Source organism: Pseudophryne corroboree, chromosome 7, assembly GCF_028390025.1.
Source record: "Pseudophryne corroboree isolate aPseCor3 chromosome 7, aPseCor3.hap2, whole genome shotgun sequence".
Classification (NCBI taxonomy): Eukaryota; Metazoa; Chordata; class Amphibia; order Anura; family Myobatrachidae; genus Pseudophryne; species Pseudophryne corroboree.
In genome coordinates this window covers 226,116,214-226,135,605 of record NC_086450.1, presented here as the reverse complement: position 1 = coordinate 226,135,605, position 19,392 = coordinate 226,116,214, and the positions used below count along the sequence as shown (strand labels likewise).

The window sequence follows — 19,392 nt, the reverse complement described above, 5'->3', positions numbered from 1 at the left end:
GCAAGATGAACATGGCTACATCTGTATTAGAAGAAGCATGTATAGATCTCTTCTACACCATCAGCGTCTATTCTTTGTGCATAGTTCCTCTTTAAATAAAAAAAGATCCAAAACAATCCTTGTTAACTCAGTGTCCACAGGAAATGACTGATGATTCTCAGCATTACAGAGTGAATAATGCTTACCTGGGACCCTCTACATACATAAAAGACAGACATGGATTTAGACCAGCAGATCCTGATAAAATGTAGGATTCCCTCTGACTTCCTCTAAATAAAACAAACAAAGCAGACACTACTCCCAGATGTTTGAAACAAAAGTTCCTACCATTTATTCCCCAAGTAATAAGTTAATACATTCACAAAACAAACGAGGAGAAATCAGTGGAATTACATTTCTAGACAATCTTTCCACTGTACCTGTAAATTCCCTGCAGAATTGCACATATCACTGAAATACTGTTTGACAAGTCCTCACACAAATTAAAACATTCAGGGAATAAAGTTTTATTTCTTCTTCTCCTCCTTCTGGCCCCAGTTTGGCACCAATCCAGCGTTTGACACATTGTCTGGGGTACCACGCCAGCTGGAATGTATTCTCACTCTCAAATACTTATTCATTTCAGATGGGCTTCTTAACCCTGCAAGTGCTGTGGCTTACAGCATATGGCTTGAAGGAGATAGGGTTGCTGAAGTAAGGCCCAGAAGATCTCACATGATGATTCAATAACAAATATGAAATTAGGGTTCTCTACAGTGGTAAAAGGGCATAACTTTTTTTTTTGTTTTTTCTTTTATTGGAGACGTTGAAAGAAAACAAAGAGGGGATGTATCAAACTGTCACAAGACAAAAGTTTAGGGACCACTGCAAAGAATATGAAATATAGCACCAGGGATGTTACAGAATTGTGTACAGGAGCAGCCGTACTGGTCCCCTCGAACATTCCTCCAGTGGTGGTTACAGCATACAGTAGGGTCTATTTTCAGCAGCCAGGCTGTCAATGGTTCTCCTTGTGCAGTGATCTTGATCATTCAACCCAGTGAGTACACACGTCAGTTTTTTATATATTCTATATTACATTTCCTGCCAGTCTAAGATAAGCAAAATTATAGCCTTAATACCTTCAAGAAAACTAGTGGTAGTAGCGTGTACCACAGCAAGGAATTTCTCAGCAGCTTAGGTCATTGAGGACAGAAAATGGATCTTTTTTTTTTTTTTTTTTTTTAAAGAGGCTCAGACAAGGCTAGAAATGCATGTTGGTGAGCTGACGTCTTGCTGCAAACATTGGAATTTGACAGAAAATGCCAACTGGCTGCAGGTTGATCTCTGGCAGTTATATTGTTAACAGCACAGGACTGTTCCTGGTCTTCAGTCAAGTGGCTCAATGCCATGAATTCTAATCATTTCCCACATCCAGTGTCCATACTAAAGTATTTTATTCTCCCCACTAGAACTAAAAGTGTATTAGAAGTAAAAAGGAATAAAAAATAATATCCATACTCAACATGTCAAATAGGATGAGCAACACATTTAGATAGGGAGAAACAAGATTTTCAAACGGCCATTTCTGCAGACTGGCGAGTGGGCGTTTGTTGGTACCCACAGTCTAGGCACATAGAGCTAGCTCAGCGACCGGCACAGGCCTTGTGGGTCCAGCCCAGCTTCAGTTATACACGAAGTAGTCCCCAAACTGGGATAGTGGAGTGCACAGTACAGGCATCTTACAGTGTTAACTGTTCCATCTGTACCAAAGCATCACAAGACCACACACTGCAACCTGTGTGTCCCAGACCCGCGGTCTCCTCTCCACTTTGTGTTTCTCTTCCGCTTCTGACTTTTCTCCGGAAGCTGTTGCCTGGTAAATACAGAGACAGGACAAAGGTTTTAAGGCTAATACAATTTACACACATTTGCATAAGTTTAATTTGGCGACTTATTAAATTTGCGCAGGTAAACTTAGTTGCTACTGTTTCTTAACCCTCACAGTGTGGTTATCAGATTTGTATAAATTTAAGTTTGAGAAAATAAGAATTTACTCACCGGTAATTCTATTTCTCGTAGTCCGTAGTGGATGCTGGGAACTCCGTAAGGACCATGGGGAATAGCGGGCTCCGAAGGAGGCTGGGCACTCTAGAAAGATCTTAGACTACCTGGTGTGCACTGGCTCCTCCCACTATGACCCTCCTCCAAGCCTCAGTTAGGTACTGTGCCCAGACGAGCGTACACAATAAGGAAGGATTTTGAATCCCGGGTAAGACTCATACCAGCCACACCAATCACACCGTACAACTCGTGATATGAAACACAGTTAACAGTATGAAACAATAGAGCCTCTCAACAGATGGCTCAACAATAACCCGATTTAGTTAACAATAACTATGTACAAGTATTGCAGATAAACCGCACTTGGGATGGGCGCCCAGCATCCACTACGGACTACGAGAAATAGAATTACCGGTGAGTAAATTCTTATTTTCTCTAACGTCCTAGTGGATGCTTGGAACTCTGTAAGGACCATGGGGATTATACCAAAGCTCCCAAACGGGCGGGAGAGTGCGGATGACTCTGCAGCACCGAATGAGAGAACTCCAGGTCCTCCTCAGCCAGGGTATCAAATTTGTAGAATTTTGCAAACGTGTTTGCCCCTGACCAAGTAGCTGCTCGGCAAAGTTGTAAAGCCGAGACCCCTCGGGCAGCCGCCCAAGATGAGCCCACCTTCCTTGTGGAATGGGCATTGACAGATTTTGGCTGTGGCAGGCCTGCCACAGTATGTGCAAGCTGAATTGTACTACAAATCCAACGAGCAATAGTCTGCTTAGAAGCAGGAGCACCCAGCTTGTTGGGTGCATACAGGATAAACAGCGAGTCAGATTTTCTGACTCCAGCCGTCCTGGAAACATATATTTTCAGGGCCCTGACAACGTCTAGCAACTTGGAGTCCTCCAAATCCTTAGTAGCCGCAGGCACCACAATAGGCTGGTTCAGGTGAAACGCTGACACCACCTTAGGGAGAAACTGGGGACGAGTCCTCAATTCTGCCCTATCCATATGGAAAATCAGATAAGGGCTTTTACATGATAAAGCCGCCAACTCTGACACTCGCCTGGCTGAAGCCAAGGCCAATAACATGACCACTTTCCACGTGAGATATTTCAGATCCACGGTTTTTAGTGGCTCAAACCAATGTGATTTTAAGAAACTCATCACGTTGAGATCCCAAGGTGCCACAGGAGGCACAAATGGGGGCTGAATATGCAGCACTCCTTTCACCAATGTCTGAACTTCAGGTACTGAAGCTAGTTCTTTTTGAAAGAAAATCGACAGAGCCGAGATCTGTACCTTAATGGAGCCCAGTTTTAGGCCCATATTCACTCCTGCTTGCAGGAAATGCAGAAATCGACCTAGTTGAAATTCCTCTGTTGGGGCCTTTTTGGCCTCGCACCATGCAACATATTTCCGCCATATGCGGTGATAATGCTTTGCCGTAACATCTTTCCTGGCTTTAATAAGCGTAGGAATGACTTCCTCCGGAATGCCCTTTTCCTTCAGGATCCGGCGTTCAACCGCCATGCCGTCAAACGCAGCCGCGGTAAGTCTTGGAACAGACAGGGGCCCTGCTGCAGCAGGTCCTGTCTGAGCGGCAGAGACCACGGGTCCTCTGAGATCATCTCTTGAAGTTCCGGGTACCACGCTCTTCTCGGCCAATCCGGAACCACGAGAATTGTGTTTACTCCTTGCTTTCTTATTATTCTCAATACCTTTGGTATGAGAGGTAGAGGAGGGAACACATAAACTGACCGGTACACCCACGGTGTCACTAGAGCGTCCACAGCTATCGCCTGAGGGTCTCTTGACCTGGCGCAATACTTCTCTAGTTTTTTGTTTAGGCGGGACGCCATCATGTCCACCTGTGGACGACCCCATTGATTTACAATCATTTGGAAGACTTCTGGATGAAGTCCCCACTCTCCCGGGTGGAGGTCGTGCCTGCTGAGAAAGTCTGCTTCCCAGTTGTCCACTCCCGGGATGAACACTGCTGACAGTGCTAGTACATGATTCTCCGCCCATCGGAGAATTTTTGTGGCTTCTGCCATCGCCGTCCTGCTTCTTGTGCCGCCCTGTCGATTCACATGGGCGACTGCCGTGATGTTGTCTGACTGGATCAGCACCGGCTGGTGTAGGAGCAGGGATTTTGCTTGACTTAGGGCATTGTAAATGGCCCTTAGTTCCAGAATATTTATGTGAAGGGCAGTCTCCTGACTTGACCATAGTCCTTGGAAATTTCTTCCCTTTGTGACTGCCCCCCAGCCTCGTAGGCTGGCATCCGTGGTCACCAGGACCCAGTCCTGTATGCCGAATCTGCGGCCCTCCAGAAGATGTGCACTGTGCAGCCACCACAGAAGAGACACCCTGGTTCGTGGAGACAGGGTTATTAAACGATGCATCTGAAGATGCGATCCGGACCACTTGTCCAACAGGTCCCACTGAAAAATCCTGGCATGGAACCTGCCGAATGGAATTGCTTCGTAAGAAGCTACCATCTTTCCCAGGACCCGCGTGCAGTGATGCACCGATACCTGTTTTGGTTTTAGGAGGTCTCTGACTAGAGAAGACAACTCCCTGGCTTTCTCTTCCGGGAGAAATTTTTCTGGGCCGTGTCCAGAATCATTCCCAGGAACATTAGACGTGTCGTGGGGACCAGCTGTGACTTTGGGATATTCAGAATCCAGCCGTGCTGGCTCAGCACTTCCTGAGATAGTGCTACTCCCACTAACAACTGTTCCTTGGATCGTGCCTTTATTAGGAGATCGTCCAAGTATGGGATAATTAAAACTCCCTTTTTTCGAAGGAGTATCATCATTTCCGCCATAACCTTGGTAAAATACCCTCGGTGCCGTGGAGAGTCCAAACGGCAGCGTCTGGAATTGGTAATGGCATTCCTGTACCACAAATCTGAGGTACTCCTGGTGAGAATTGTAAATGGGGACATGCAGGTAAGCATCCTTGATGTCCAGGGATACCATGTAATCCCCCTCGTCCAGGCTTGCAATAACCGCCCTGAGCGATTCCATCTTGAACTTGAATTTTTTTATGTATGTGTTCAAGGATTTCAAATTTAAAATGGGTCTCACCGAACCGTCCGGTTTCGGCACCACAAATAGTGTGGAATAGTAACCCCGGCCTTGTTGAAGTAGGGGTACCTTGATTATCACCTGCTGGGAATACAGCTTGTGAATCGCTGCTAGCACCACCTCCCTGTCTGAGGGAGCAATCGGCAAGGCGGATTTTAGGAAACGGCGGGGTGGAGTCGCCTCGAATTCCAGCCTGTATCCCTGAGATACTATTTGAAGGATCCAGGGATCCACCTGTGAGCGGGCCCACTGATCGCTGAAATTCCTGAGGCGGGCCCCCACCGTACCTGGCTCCGCCTGTGAAGCCCCACCGTCATGCGGCGGACTTGGAAGAGGAAGCGGGGGAGGACTTTTGTTCCTGGGAACCTGCTGTTTGCTACAGCCTTTTTCCTCTGCCTCTTGACAGAAAAGACCCTCCTTTTCCCCGCTTGTTTTTCTGGGACCGAAAGGACTGAACCTGATAAAATGGCGCCTTCTTAGGCTGTGAGGGGACATGGGGTAAAAATGCTGACTTCCCAGACGTTGCTGTGGAAACTAGGTCTGAGAGACCATCCCCAAATAATTCCTCCCCCTTATAAGGCAAGACTTCCATGTGCCTTTTGGAATCTGCATCTCCAGTCCACTGGCGAGTCCATAAGCATCTCCTAGCAGAGATAGATAATGCACTTATTTTAGATGCCAGCCGGCAGATTTCCCTCTGTGCATCTCTCATGTATAAGACTGAGTCTTTTATATGGTCAATTGTTAGCAGGATCGTGTCTCTGTCTAACGTGTCAATATTTTCTGACAGTTTATCTGACCACGCAGCGGCAGCACTGCACATCCATGCTGACGCAATAGCTGGTCTGAGTATAATGCCTGAGTGTGTATATACAGACTTCAGGATCGCCTCCTGCTTTCTATCAGCAGGTTCCTTAAGGGCGGCCGTATCCTGGGACGGTAATGCCACCTTTTTAGACAAACGTGTGAGCGCTTTATCCACCCTCGGGGGTGTTTCCCAACGTAACCTATCCTCTGGCGGGAAAGGGAACGCCCTTAGTAGCTTCTTAGGAATTACCAATTTCTTATCAGGGGAAGCCCACGCTTCTTCACACACTTCATTTAATTCATCTGACGGGGGAAAAACTACAGGTAGTTTTTTCTCCCCAAACATAATACCCTTTTTTGTGGTACCTGAATGTAAATCAGAAATATTTAACACCTCTTTCATTGCCTCAATCATGCAGTGAATGGCCTTAACGGGCATTAAATTTGACTCATCGTCGTCGACACTGGTGTCAGTATCCGTGTCGACATCTACTTGTGCCACCTGAGATAACGGGCGTTTCAGAGCCCCTGATGACTTTTGAGACACCTGGACAGGCACGAGCTGAAGACTCGGCTGTCCCACAGTCGGCATGTCGTCAAATTTTTTATGTAAGGAGTCTATACGTGCACTCATTTCCTGCCATAATACCATCCACTCAGGTGTCTGACCCCCAGGGGGTGACATCCCTGCTAAAGGCATCTGCTCCCCCTCCACATCATTATCCTCCTCAAACATGTCGACACAGCCGTACCGACACACTCCACACACACAGGGAATGCTCAAATAGAGGACAGGACCCACAAAAGCCCTTTGGGGGGACAGAGTAAGAGTATGCCAGCACACACCAGAGCGCTATATATATATATGTATACAGGGACTAACTGAGTTATGTCCCTAATAGCTGCTTTTTATATAATATACTGTATACAGTGCCAATTTTAATGCCCCCCCTCTCTTTTCCCTCTTACTGTACTGTAGAATTGCAGGGAAGAGCCAGGGAGCTTCCTTCCAGCCGAGCTGTGAGGGAAAAATGGCGCCAGTGTGCTGAGGAGATAGGCTCCGCCCCTTTTTCGCGGCCTATTCTCCCGCTTTTTATGGGATTCTGGCAGGGGTATTTACCTCATATATATATATAGCCCCAGGGGCTATATATTGAGGTATTTTAGCCAGCCAAGGTGTTTTTATTGCTGCCTCAGGGCGCCGCCCCCCCCCCCCCCCCAGCGCCCTGCACCCTCAGTGACCGGAGTGTGAAGTGTGTATGAGGAGCAATGGCGCACAGCTGCAGTGCTGTGCGCTACCTTGGTGAAGACAGGATGTCTTCATGCCGCCGATTTTCCGGACCATCTTCTTGCTTCTGGCTCTAAGGGGGACGGCGGCGCGGCTCCGGGACCGAACATCAAGGCTGGGCCTGCGGTCGATCCCTCTGGAGCTAATGGTGTCCAGTAGCCTAAGAAGCCCAATCCGGCTGCAAGCAGGCGAGTTCGCTTCTTCTCCCCTTAGTCCCTCGCTGCAGTGAGCCTGTTGCCAGCAGGTCTCACTGAAAATAACAAATTCTAAGACTATAACTTTCTAAGAGCTCAGGAGAGCCCCTAGTGTGCATCCAACCTCGGCCGGGCACGAAATCTAACTGAGGCTTGGAGGAGGGTCATAGTGGGAGGAGCCAGTGCACACCAGGTAGTCTAAGATCTTTCTAGAGTGCCCAGCCTCCTTCGGAGCCCGCTATTCCCCATGGTCCTTACGGAGTTCCCAGCATCCACTAGGACGTTAGAGAAATGTGTTTTGTACAAAACAAAGCATATCATTATACCCTTCTAAAAGTCTAGATTCCACTCGAACTGCAAAACAGAATACAAACAAGTAACCCACTGGTTAAATACTGCTGAGAAGGGATCTATTTATGCAGAAACCATTTACATGTAATCATTTTGAAGCTGCCTATTTCACACATGTCACAGCCTAGTGATCAATAGATCCCTTGCTGGTTATATTTATGGCTTTTGAGTGTACTACAGTATTCTGCTTGAGCATATCTAGTTGTGTCTCAACAAGGGGAAAAAACCCCAGCACATATTGCAACAATAAAATATTGCTGGGGCAGCACTGCTATATTGGCCTGGAGGGGTAAGGATTAATTTACCCGTGTTTTAGGCCAGTGGAAGGAGAGAAACATGAGGGACCTGAACTGTCAATTTATATGCGCAATCGAAAGGCTGGGCTATGCCGTAAATGAAAGCAATTCGCAACCAAGAGGGAGTCAAAATGAGAGAAAGTCAACTTAAAGGGTGTAAAAGAGAACTTGTACGAAATTCAGTGCGCCAGCCATGATCTAAAGCCTAGTTTGAGTATCTGCCCTTTTTTTGAACGCTTCTCTGCAACTGCAGAACAGAGAGCCCTCCATCTGCTAGAGCAGCAGTCATCACTATAATTAGAACTTGCACCTAGCCCATGTGAGGTGTAAGAAGTGAATGAATGCTATCCACTAACCATACAAACTACTCAGACTAGAAAGCAACTCTGGCTACACATCCATAGATCCAGTTGTTTCCCAGTAACACATTTGATGGATGGAAACAAACGGAGAGATGTCTGACTCAGAATCAGCCAGAGATGTGCAAAGATGCAAGTTTACTAAAACTCCCTAGAGAAGGCCTCATTCAATGTGTTTGTGACTGAGAATCAGGACTAAAAGCGTTAGTGTTGCAACATACTGTAAGTAGACCTATCTAGCATTGCATTAAATATAGTACGTTTATAAGAGGTTAATAAACTGGATAAAAATATATGTACCTGATCACTCTCACAAGTTCATGAAAAGCTTTGTCCACATTCTGAGGTGGGTCCTTGGCACTTGTTTCAATGTAAGGAATCTAAAATTTTAAAGCAAAGTCTTTAAACGAGAATGTTATCCCAGACACCAATATCAAGAACATTGTGTACGATCAACAAAACAATGATCTATAAATACCTATGACCCTCCTAGAGTATCAGGTAAGCCTTCTGACCAATTAGTCGCACAGTCTACAGTCTGCACTATTCCTTTGTTAAAGGACCACTGCTAATGTTTGTCACTGCCACTAGGATGATGTAAATGCTAAGGGGGAATTCAGTTTGGTGCGAGTTAAGAAAACCTTGCAGACATTGTGCCCAATTTTTGATTACCACAGATATGCATTCTCCAGACACCTCTTACAAGAATTTAGTGGCTCAACGCATATTTGGACATTCTTTGCTGAAGCATACTTACCTACTTTACATTTCTCCTCTCCGGGAGAAGCCCAGAGAGATAACGCTGCAGAAGACTTTGGGGGGTGGGGCCGGGCTGTGACATAATCAAGCCCCGCCCCCCCATCGGGAAACGCTGCGATTCGCGGGAAGTCGGCCAGGCTAAAATGATGCGAATTGCATAATTTTAACCCCTTCCCCACCCCACGGACCCGCGAATACGGGAGATTTTCTCCATCCTGCCCGCATCACTAGGGTGCGAGCAGGATGCGGGAGACCTGTCTACTCTTCCGGGGGTGCGGGGTGCTACCCCAAAAAACGGGAGCCTCCCGCAGCTTCCGGGAGAGTAGGCAAGTATGTGCTGAAGTTGGTAGTGTCTAGCATGCCACATGAAGAACGACCCTTCCTGCATGGTGCACATGGCATTTGACGCTTTTACTGAGCTTGCACAAGCCCCTTCTGTCAAATACCTGGGTGTAAATTTACTAAGAATTAGGTTTTGTTGAGATTGCATTCTTGCAAATCAGAGATTTACTAAAGGCAAACACAGGCATAAACACACAATCAAATTATAAATAGACATCCAAACATGTAAACAGAATTCAGCAAAGGGGGAGAGGATAACATAGGCAAACACAGGGGTGGATGGGTAGCAGAGGTGTCCGGTTGGCCAGAAACACCCTTTTCCCACAACCTGGCCAGCAGCCACTACATGCAGTATAAAGGATAGAATGGAGCTCCTGCACATGACCAGTGGGTGCAGATTTTCCTACCAGGTCTGCTTTCAAGCATTGCACCAGAGAGAGAATCTGATAATTGGCTTACCATGATCACTGGGCCTGCATATGTCTGTTTTACATAAACTGCACTTTGGGGCACACCATAGCTTGTTACATGCTAATTATGCATCCTTCATGGGCTGGCGACAGTCTCTCTAAAATTTGTAAACTCCTCTCCAGAAATCCTGCATTTGCGCCTGGGTAATGCCACGCTTCACTGGGTCCTCCTGCCAAAACATTAACTTGCTCCCAACTTGTCAGCCCAGCCTGGGGATTCCATGGGAAGTGGGGACCACCCAAAAAAATGGGTCCTCCCTTCTGAGTATAACCCACATCTAGGCTGAAGCCTAGGGCTATCCCCCACACCCCTGGTGGCGGTGGGAGTGGAGTTGTAGGTGAAATAATAGACTAAATATCCATTATGGTGGGACAACAAGTCCCAGCAAGGCTGCACAGAAGCCTGGCACTTTAAAAACCACAAGTGCCAGCATGGCCGGGCAGTAAGGACCTATAGCCCCACTGTAAAGGGAATAATTAAAATGCCACAACACACATCATATATGTTATTCATTTATTTCACACTCACCCTCCATACTTACCCCAATACCATGGAGCAGGTCAGTCCTTTTCTCCAGTAGGCAGCCAGGGATCTTCACCTAAATACAAACCGATCTCCCGAACCAGCAGACAAGCAAGAACTGTATGTACTGTACATAATAGTGCTTGCCTGGAAAAAGATGGTTCACATATGGTTTCACAAGAGAGAGGAGTCACTCCTCTCAGCCAGTCAGTGTGGAAATTCTATGGCAGGTTAATGTTTTGTCTGGGGGACCCTATGAAGCTTGTCCCCCTGCTTTGGCATTACTTCCCTGCTGGTTGAGCCCGGTTCTGGTAGCTGGAAATACGGGGGACCCCCACTCATTCCCCCCCCTAATTTGTAAGGACCAGAACCAGCTCATAGGTGCAGCCCTGGTTATACTTTTTTGGGGGGAGGGGACACAATTTATTTATTTTTTTAACCATTTCAGTACACCACAACGAGGGCTTCTGCAGAACACACAACTTCAAGGAAGGTTTTGGCCCATTATGACTGAACCATTGGATCAGGCCCTGCACTTACGTTGTGTTTTACTGCCATTTCATTTCCTTGTTCGCTTGAAATTTTCCTCAAGTGCATTAAGTCAACCTTGTTTGCAACTAGGATCATAGGAAACGACTCTCTGAAACAAGGAGACAGAACGAACATTGTCAAGGACTACATGATAAATAATGTTACGTTTAGATCATTTATTTTAACTCGTCATCCAAGTTATAACAAATATGCAACCAACAAATTTTTAAAAGTTATCTAGTCTAATGTGTTGAAGTTACACACAAGCTTGCACAGGAAAAAACTGCAACACCTGGAGGGTAAATATACCAAGCCAGCAAATGCTTAAAGATTTACGTATAATAGTTGCATTAGTAAAAGCACACTCTCTAGAGAGGAGGCCTGTGTGCAGGATCCGTCTGGGTCCCCTTCTCTCTAGCCAGCAGCACTGTAGCTCTGGGCCTAAAACGCATGTGCAGATCTTCGGGAAAATGGGGTGACTGCCATTTTCCCAGTGATCTTATTACGCATGTGCGAAACACCGGGAAAATGGCGCTGTGCCATTTTCTCAGTGATTCCTAAAGTGTTGCTGCTGCGCCGCAGGACTCTGGAGGGTAAATATTCAAAATAATGGGTGCAGGGCATGTGGTGTGGATTCCAGGGGCCTGTGAGCACTGCACACACTGCACCCATTATAAATACGCCAGTGCACACCCTCCAACTGCCGTTTTAGCTGGTGCAGTACAGTTTTTTTTATGGTCTGTATCGGCAAACTGGCTTTGCACCGTGTGCAGTGTTTACAGATTTCTATAGCAGCGATGCAGAGGCCTGCCCCCTTACCAGAGGCCATGCCCCCTTTCCTAATCTGTATCAGTTTTTAACTCAGACATGTTTGAGGGTATGTAAAGGGCAAATGCAAGATTTATAGAGACTCCCTACTACTAATATAAAGGAGATTAAATAATCCTCAGTAGTACCAAGTACATAAGGAGATCTGCACAATAAACAATTTATTAAGCTAACAATTTATAAAGCTGTTATATAATTCTCACCTATCTTTTACCCTAAGGATGAGTTGGTGAAAACGATCGACATGCTCAAAACTTGCTTTGTCTGTGACCGAGTAGACAATCAGGAAGCCATCCCCCGTTCTCATGTACTGCTCTCTCATAGCACTGAATTCCTCCTGTCCTGCGGTGTCTAGCACTGGAAAAACCAAAGAGAGCTACTTACTCACTGAGCCAGCTTCACACAAAATCTAAACAAGGTAGTGAGGTAGACACACAAAATATGGCTCATTAGATCCCTGGGAACCTGACAGGATCCCAGTAATACAATATATGTTTCTCTGACGTCCTAGTGGATGCTAGGAACTCCGTAAGGACCATGGGGAATAGCGGCTCCGCAGGAGACTGGGCACAAAAGTAAAGCTTTAGGACCACCTGGTGTGCACTGGCTCCTCCCCCCATGACCCTCCTCCAAGCCTCAGTTAGATTTTTGTGCCCGAACGAGAAGGGTGCACACTAGGGGCTCTCCTGAGCTGCTTAGTGAAAAGTTTAGTTTTGGGTTTTTTATTTTCAGTGAGACCTGCTGGCAACAGGCTCACTGCATCGAGGGACTAAGGGGAGAAGAAGCGAACTCACCTGCGTGCAGAGTGGATAGGGCTTCTTAGGCTACTGGACACCATTAGCTCCAGAGGGATCGAACACAGGCCCAGCCATGGAGTCCGGTCCCAGAGCCGCGCCGCCGGCCCCCTTACAGAGCCAGAAGCAAGAAGAGGTCCGGAAAATCGGCGGCAGAAGACATCCTGTCTTCACCAAGGTAGCGCACAGCACTGCAGCTGTGCGCCATTGCTCCTCAGCACACTTCACACTTCGGTCACTGAGGGTGCAGGGCGCTAGGGGGGGGCGCCCTGAGCAGCAATAAAAACACCTTGGCTGGCGAAAATACATCACATATAGCCCCCAGGGCTATATGGATGAATTTTAACCCCTGCCAGATTACACTGAAAAACAGGAGAAAAGGCCGCCGAGAAAGGGGCGGAGCCTATCTCCTCAGCACACTGGCGCCATTTTCCCTCACAGCTCCGTTGGAGGGAAGCTCCCTGGCTCTCCCCTGCAGTCACTACACTACAGAAAGGGTTAAAAAAAGAGAGGGGGGCACTAATTAGGCGCAGTATAAACAATACAGCAGCTATAAGGGGAAAAACACTTATATAAGGTTATCACTGTGTATATATATATATATATATATATATATATATAGCGCTCTGGTGTGTGCTGGCAAACTCTCCCTCTGTCTCCCCAAAGGGCTAGTGGGGTCCTGTCCTCTATCAGAGCATTCCCTGTGTGTGTGCTGTGTGTCGGTACGTTTGTGTCGACATGTATGAGGAGGAAAATGATGTGGAGGCGGAGCAAATTGCCTGTAATAGGGATGTCACCCCCTAGGGGGTCGACACCTGAGTGGATGAACTGCTGGAAGGAATTACATGACAGTGTCAGCTCTTTACAAAAGACAGTGATTGACATGAGACAGCCGGCTACTCAGCTTGTGCCTGTCCAGACGTCTCATAGGCCGTCAGGGGCTCTAAAGCGCCCGTTACCTCAGATGGCAAATACAGACGCCGACACGGATACTGACTCCAGTGTCGACTGTGAAGAGACAAATATGACTTCCAGTAGGTCCACACGTTACATGATTGAGGCAATGGAAAATGTTTTACACATTTCTGATAATACGAGTACCACCAATAGGGGTATTATGTTCAGTGAGAAAAAACTACCTGTAGTTTTCCTGAATCTGAGAAATTAAATGAGGTGTGTGATGAAGCGTGGGTTTCTCCCGATAAAAAAAACTGATAATTTCTAAAAAGTTATTGGCATATATCCTTTCCCGCCAGAGGTTAGGGTGCGTTGGGAAACACCCCCTAGGGGGGGATAAAGCGCTCACACGCTTGTCAAAACAAGGGCTCTACCCTCTCCTGAGATGGCCGCCCTTAAGGATCCTGCTGATAGAAAGCAGGAGGGTATCCTAAAATGTATTTACACACATACTGGTGTTATACTGCGACCAGCAATCGCCTCAGCCTGGATGTGCAGTGCTGGGTTGGCGTGGTCGGATTCCCTGACTGAAAATATTGATACCCTAGATAGGGACAGTATATTATTGCCTGTAGAGCATTTAAAAGATGCATTTCTATATATGGGTGATGCACAGCGGGATATTTGCCGACTGGCATCAAGAGTAAGTGCGCTGTCCATTTCTGCCAGAAGAGGGTTATGGACACGACAGTGGTCAGGTGATGTGGATTCCAAATGGCATATGGAAGTATTGCCTTATAAAGAGGAGGAGTTATTTGGGGTCGGTCTTTCAGACCTGGTGGCCACGGCAACAGCTGGGAAATCCACGTTTTTACCCCAGGTCGCCTCTCAACATAAGAAGACGCCGTATTATCAGGCGCAGTCCTTTCGTTCCCATAAGGGCACGTGGGCAAAAGGTTCCTCATTTCTGCCCCGTGACAGAGGGAGAGGGAAACGGCTGCAGAAATCAGCCAGTTCCCAGGAACAGAAGCCCTCTCCCGCCTCTGCCAAGCCCTCAGCATGACGCTGGGGCTTTACAAGCAGACAGGGAGGCAGTGTTGGAAGCCATTCACAAGCTGTATTCCCAGCAGGTGATAATTAAGGTACCCCTCCTGCAACAGGGAAAGGGGTATTACTCCACACTGTTGTGGTACCGAAGCCGGACGGCTCGGTGAGACCGATTTTAAATCTAAAATCTTTGAACACTTACATAGAGGTTCAAATTCAAGAGAAGGGGACTACATGGTGTCTCTGGACATCAAGGATGCTTACCTTCATGTCCAAATTTACCCTTCTCACCAAGGGTACCTCAGGTTTGTGGTACAGAACTGTCACTATCAGTTTCAGACGCTGCCGTTTGGATGGTCCACGGCACCCCGGGTCTTTACCAAGGTAATGGCCGAAATGATGATACTCCTTCGAAGGAAGGGAGTTTTAGTTATCCCTTACTTGGACGATCTCCTGATAAGGGTAAGATCCTGGGAACAGTTGGAGGTCGGTGTAGCACTATCTCAGGTAGTGTTGCGACAGCACGATTGGATTCTCAATATTCCAAAATCGCAGCTGGTTCCGACGACTCGTCTTCTGTTCCTAGGGAGGATTCTGGACACAGTTCAGAAAAAGGTGTTTCTCCCGGAGGAGAGAGCCAGGGAGTTATCCGAGCTAGTCAGGAACCTCCTAAAACCGAGCCAAGTCTCAGTGCATCAATGCACAAGGGTTCTGGGAAAAATGGTAGCTTCCTACGAAGCAAAGCCATTCGGCAGATTCCACGCAAGAACTTTCCAGTGGGACCTGCTGGACAAATGGTCCGGGTCGCATCTTAAGATGCATCAGCGGATAACCCGGTCACCAAGGACAAGGGTGTCCCTCCTGTGGTGGTTGCAGAGTGCTCATCTTCTAGAGGGCCGCAGAGTCGGCATTCAGGACTGGGTCCTGGTGACCACGGATGCCAGCCTGCGAGGCTGGGGAGCAGTCACACAGGGAAAAAATTTCCAGGGCTTATGGTCAAGCCTGGAGACATCATTTCACATAAATATCCTGGAGCTAAGGGCCATTTACAATGCTCTCAGCTTAGCAAGACCTCTGCTTCAAGGTCAGCCGGTGTTGATCCAGTCGGACAACATCACGGCAGTCACCCATGTAAACAGACAGGGTGGCACAAGAAGCAGTCAATGGCAGAAGCTGCAAGGATTCTTCGCTGGGCGGAAAATCATGGGATAGCACTGTCAGCAGTATTCATTCCGGGAGTGGACAACTGGGAAGCAGACTTCCTCAGCAGTCACGGCCTCCACCCGGGAGAGTGGGGACTTCATCAAGAAGTCTTCCACATGATTGTAAACCATTGGGAAAAACCAAAGGTGGACATGATGGCGTCCCGCCTAAACAAAAAATTGGACAGGTATTGCGCCAGGTCAAGGGACCCTCAGGCAATAGCTGTGGACGCTCTGGTAACACCGTGGGTGTACCAGTCAGTGTATGTGTTCCCTCTTTCTCTCATACCAAAAGTACTGAGAATTATAAGACGGAGGGGAGTAAGAACTATACTCGTGGCTCCGGATTGGCCAAGAAGGACTTGGTACCCGGAACTTCAAGAGATGCTCACGGAGGACCCGTGGCCTCTACCTCTAAGAAGGGACCTGCTCCAGCAAGGACCCTGTCTATTCCGAGACTTACCGCGGCTGCGTTTAACGGCAGGGCGGTTGAACGCCGGATCCTGAAGGAAAAAGGCATTCCGGATGAAGTCATCCCTACCCTGATCAAGCCAGGAAGGATGTAACCGCAAAGCATTATCACCGCATTTGGCGAAAATATGTTGCGGGGTGCGAGGCCAGTAAGGCCCCGATGGAGGAATTTTCAACTAGGTCGATTCCTGCATTTCCTGTAAACAGGAGTGTCTATGTGCCTAAAATTGGGGTCCATTAAGGTTCAAATTTCGGCCCTGTCAATTTTCTTCCAGAAAGAACTAACTTCAGTTCCTGAAGTTCAGACGTTTTGTAAAAGGGGTACTGCATATACAGCCTCCTTTTGTGCCTCCAGTGGCACCTTGGGATCTCAATGTAGTTTTGGGGTTCCTAAAGTCACATTGGTTTGAACCACTTGAGTCTGTGGAGTTAAAATATCTCACATGGTAAGTGGTCTTGTTGTTGGCCCTGGCCTCGGCCAGGCGCATGTCAGAATTGGGGGCTTTATCCTGTAAAGGCCCTTATCTGATCTTCCAGACAGGGCGGAATTGAGGACTCATCCTCAATTTCTCCTTAAGGTGTTTTCAGCGTTTCACGTGAACCAGCCTATTGTGGTACCTGCGGCTACTAGGGACTTGGAGGACTCCAAGTTGCTGGACGTAGTCAGGGCCCTGAAAATATATGTTTCCAGGACGGCTGGAGTCAGAAAATCTGACTCGCTGTTTATCCTGTATGCACCCAACAAGCTGGGTGCTCCTGCTTCTAAGCAGACTATTGCTCGTTGGATTTGTAGCACAATTCAGCTTGCACATTCTGTGGCAGGCCTGCCACAGCCAAAATCTGTAAAAGCCCATTCCACACGGAAAGGGGCTCATCTTGGGCGGCTGCCCGAGGGGTCTCGGCTTTACAACTTTGCCGAGCAGCTACTTGGTCAGGGGCAAACACGTTTGCTAAATTCTACAAATTTGATACCCTGGCTGAGGAGGACCTGGAGTTCTCTCATTCGGTGCTGCAGAGTCATCCGCACTCTCCCGCCCGTTTGGGAGCTTTGGTATAATCCCCATGGTCCTTACGGAGTTCCCAGCATCCACTAGGACGTCAGAGAACATAAGAATTTACTTACCGATAATTCTATTTCTCATAGTCCGTAGTGGATGCTGGGCGCCCATCCCAAGTGCGGATTGTCTGCAATACTTGTACATAGTTATTGTTACAAAAATCGGGTTATTGTGGTTCTGAGCCATCTTTCCAGAGGCTCCTCTGTTATCATGCTGTTAACTGGATTCAGATCACAGGTTGTACGGTGTGATCGGTGTGGCTGGTATGAGTCTTACCCGGGATTCATAAATCCTTCCTTATTGTGTACGCTCGTCCGGGCACAGTATCCTAACTGAGGCTTGGAGGAGGGTCATGGGGGGAGGAGCCAGTGCACACCAGGTGGTCCTAAAGCTTTACTTTTGTGCCCAGTCTCCTGCGGAGCCGCTATTCCGCTATTCCCCATGGTCCTTACGGAGTTCCCAGCATCCACTACGGACTATGAGAAATAGAATTATCGGTAAGTAAATTCTTATTTTTTTGTATATACAGTATGCAGTAGTGTTCCTTGGATTAAACATCGGGGTGGTCTTCACTTTGCCGGCGGTCGGGCTCCCGGCGACCAGCATACTGGTGCCGGAATCCCGACCGCCGGCATACCGACAGTTCTTCTCCCTCTTGGGGGTCCACGACCCCCCTGGAGGGAGAACAGATAGCGTGGCGCGCGCAGCGTGCCACTGTGCCCGCAGCATGGCGAGCTCAGCGAGCCCGCAAGGGGCTCATTTGCACTCGCCCAGCTGTTGGTATGCCGGCGGTTGGGATTCCGGCGCCGGTATGCTGGTCGCCGGGAGCCTGACCGCCGGCCACTTATACTACACCCAAACATTGAGCTGTGAGCTCATCTATTGAAAGACACCGGAGAAAGCCAGGTCACCCATATCATCAGAAGCTTGCTCTTTACATACAATTCATCCTATTCTTTTTAATTCTAAAAAAGTAGCTTTTAGGAGATTAATACCCAATTGTTCATTTGATTTATGTATAGCTGATCAGGAATTTAATGTGGGAGTTAAAGAGTCTGGTAGAAAAAGAGGAGAAACTGGAAGACAGTCACTCCTGTGGGTAGCACCATACATACTGTTTTAGTTTATGTGCTCTCGACCATTACATAGCTATACATTAGACTTCTCCCGTCTATAAAAAAAAAATTAAATTGTAATTACTTGATGTTTATCCTGAGAAACACTTGCATTTCATACAGTGATGTATCACAATACATATAGAGGATCCCTTTACCCCCACCCAAAGGGCTCTGCTCTCACTAGAAGCTGTGGGGGTAATTCAGATATGATCGCTGCTGTGCGTTTTCGCACAGCGTGCAATCAGATCTGAACTGTGCATGTGTCTGAGCTGCACTGCGCTGGCGCGATGGATGGCTGCTACGGGAATCGGCGCCCTGCGACGGGATGGTGCGAAGGATCCAGTCGCACGGGCGTTCGCAAGGAGTTTGACAGGAAGAGGCCATTTGTTGGTGACAACTGACAGTTTCCGGGAGTGTCCAGAAAAACGCAGGCAGGCTCAGGCGTTTTGAGGGAGGGTGTCTGACGTCAGATCCGGCCCCGATCAGGAGGATTCAATCGCAGAGGCTAAGTACGTCCTGGGCTGCACAGAGACTGCAGAAACTGATGTTTGTGCAGCTCTGTTAAGGAAGTGATAGCACACTCGCACAGCGATTTCCCCCCCCCCCCCCCCCTGTAGGCGGGGACTATCTGATCTTAGGGCAGCAAAAAACAGCCCAGCGATCAGATCTGAGTTACCCCCTGTTTTTTATGTGTCTGCGCAGGTCAGCAGTGCCAGGTGGGTGTGGCCCATTAAGGGTGACGTTGTAAAGGAGCTACACTGATAAAAGAATTTGGAACACAAAACGGAATCTTGGCACACAGACAGGTCATAATAAACAGTTTAACCTCTACACTGCTGTTATTGCATAACAAAATGCATTCAATAGCCACATATTTAGGAAAAACTCTGTGCAAGATTCAAATGTTTCCCCCTCCCCCGCCCGC

General features: G+C 47.7%; 1 protein-coding gene across 2 annotated transcripts in view; it reads right to left on the bottom strand.

Annotated features, from left to right (window-relative positions):
* Positions 1 to 307: 307 nt before the first annotated feature.
* MRAS (muscle RAS oncogene homolog) overlaps positions 308 to 19,392 on the bottom strand; it is a 69,515-nt gene continuing 50,430 nt past the window's right edge. For both annotated transcript variants that reach the window (XM_063933981.1, XM_063933982.1), the window contains 4 exons: positions 12,084 to 12,237; positions 11,062 to 11,161; positions 8,728 to 8,807; positions 308 to 1,855 (listed from right to left, as the gene is read on the bottom strand). In XM_063933981.1, coding sequence (XP_063790051.1) covers positions 1,756 to 1,855; positions 8,728 to 8,807; positions 11,062 to 11,161; positions 12,084 to 12,237 — 434 coding nt within the window. In that variant the 3' untranslated portion in view covers positions 308 to 1,755. The remainder of the gene's footprint in view (positions 1,856 to 8,727; positions 8,808 to 11,061; positions 11,162 to 12,083; positions 12,238 to 19,392) is intronic.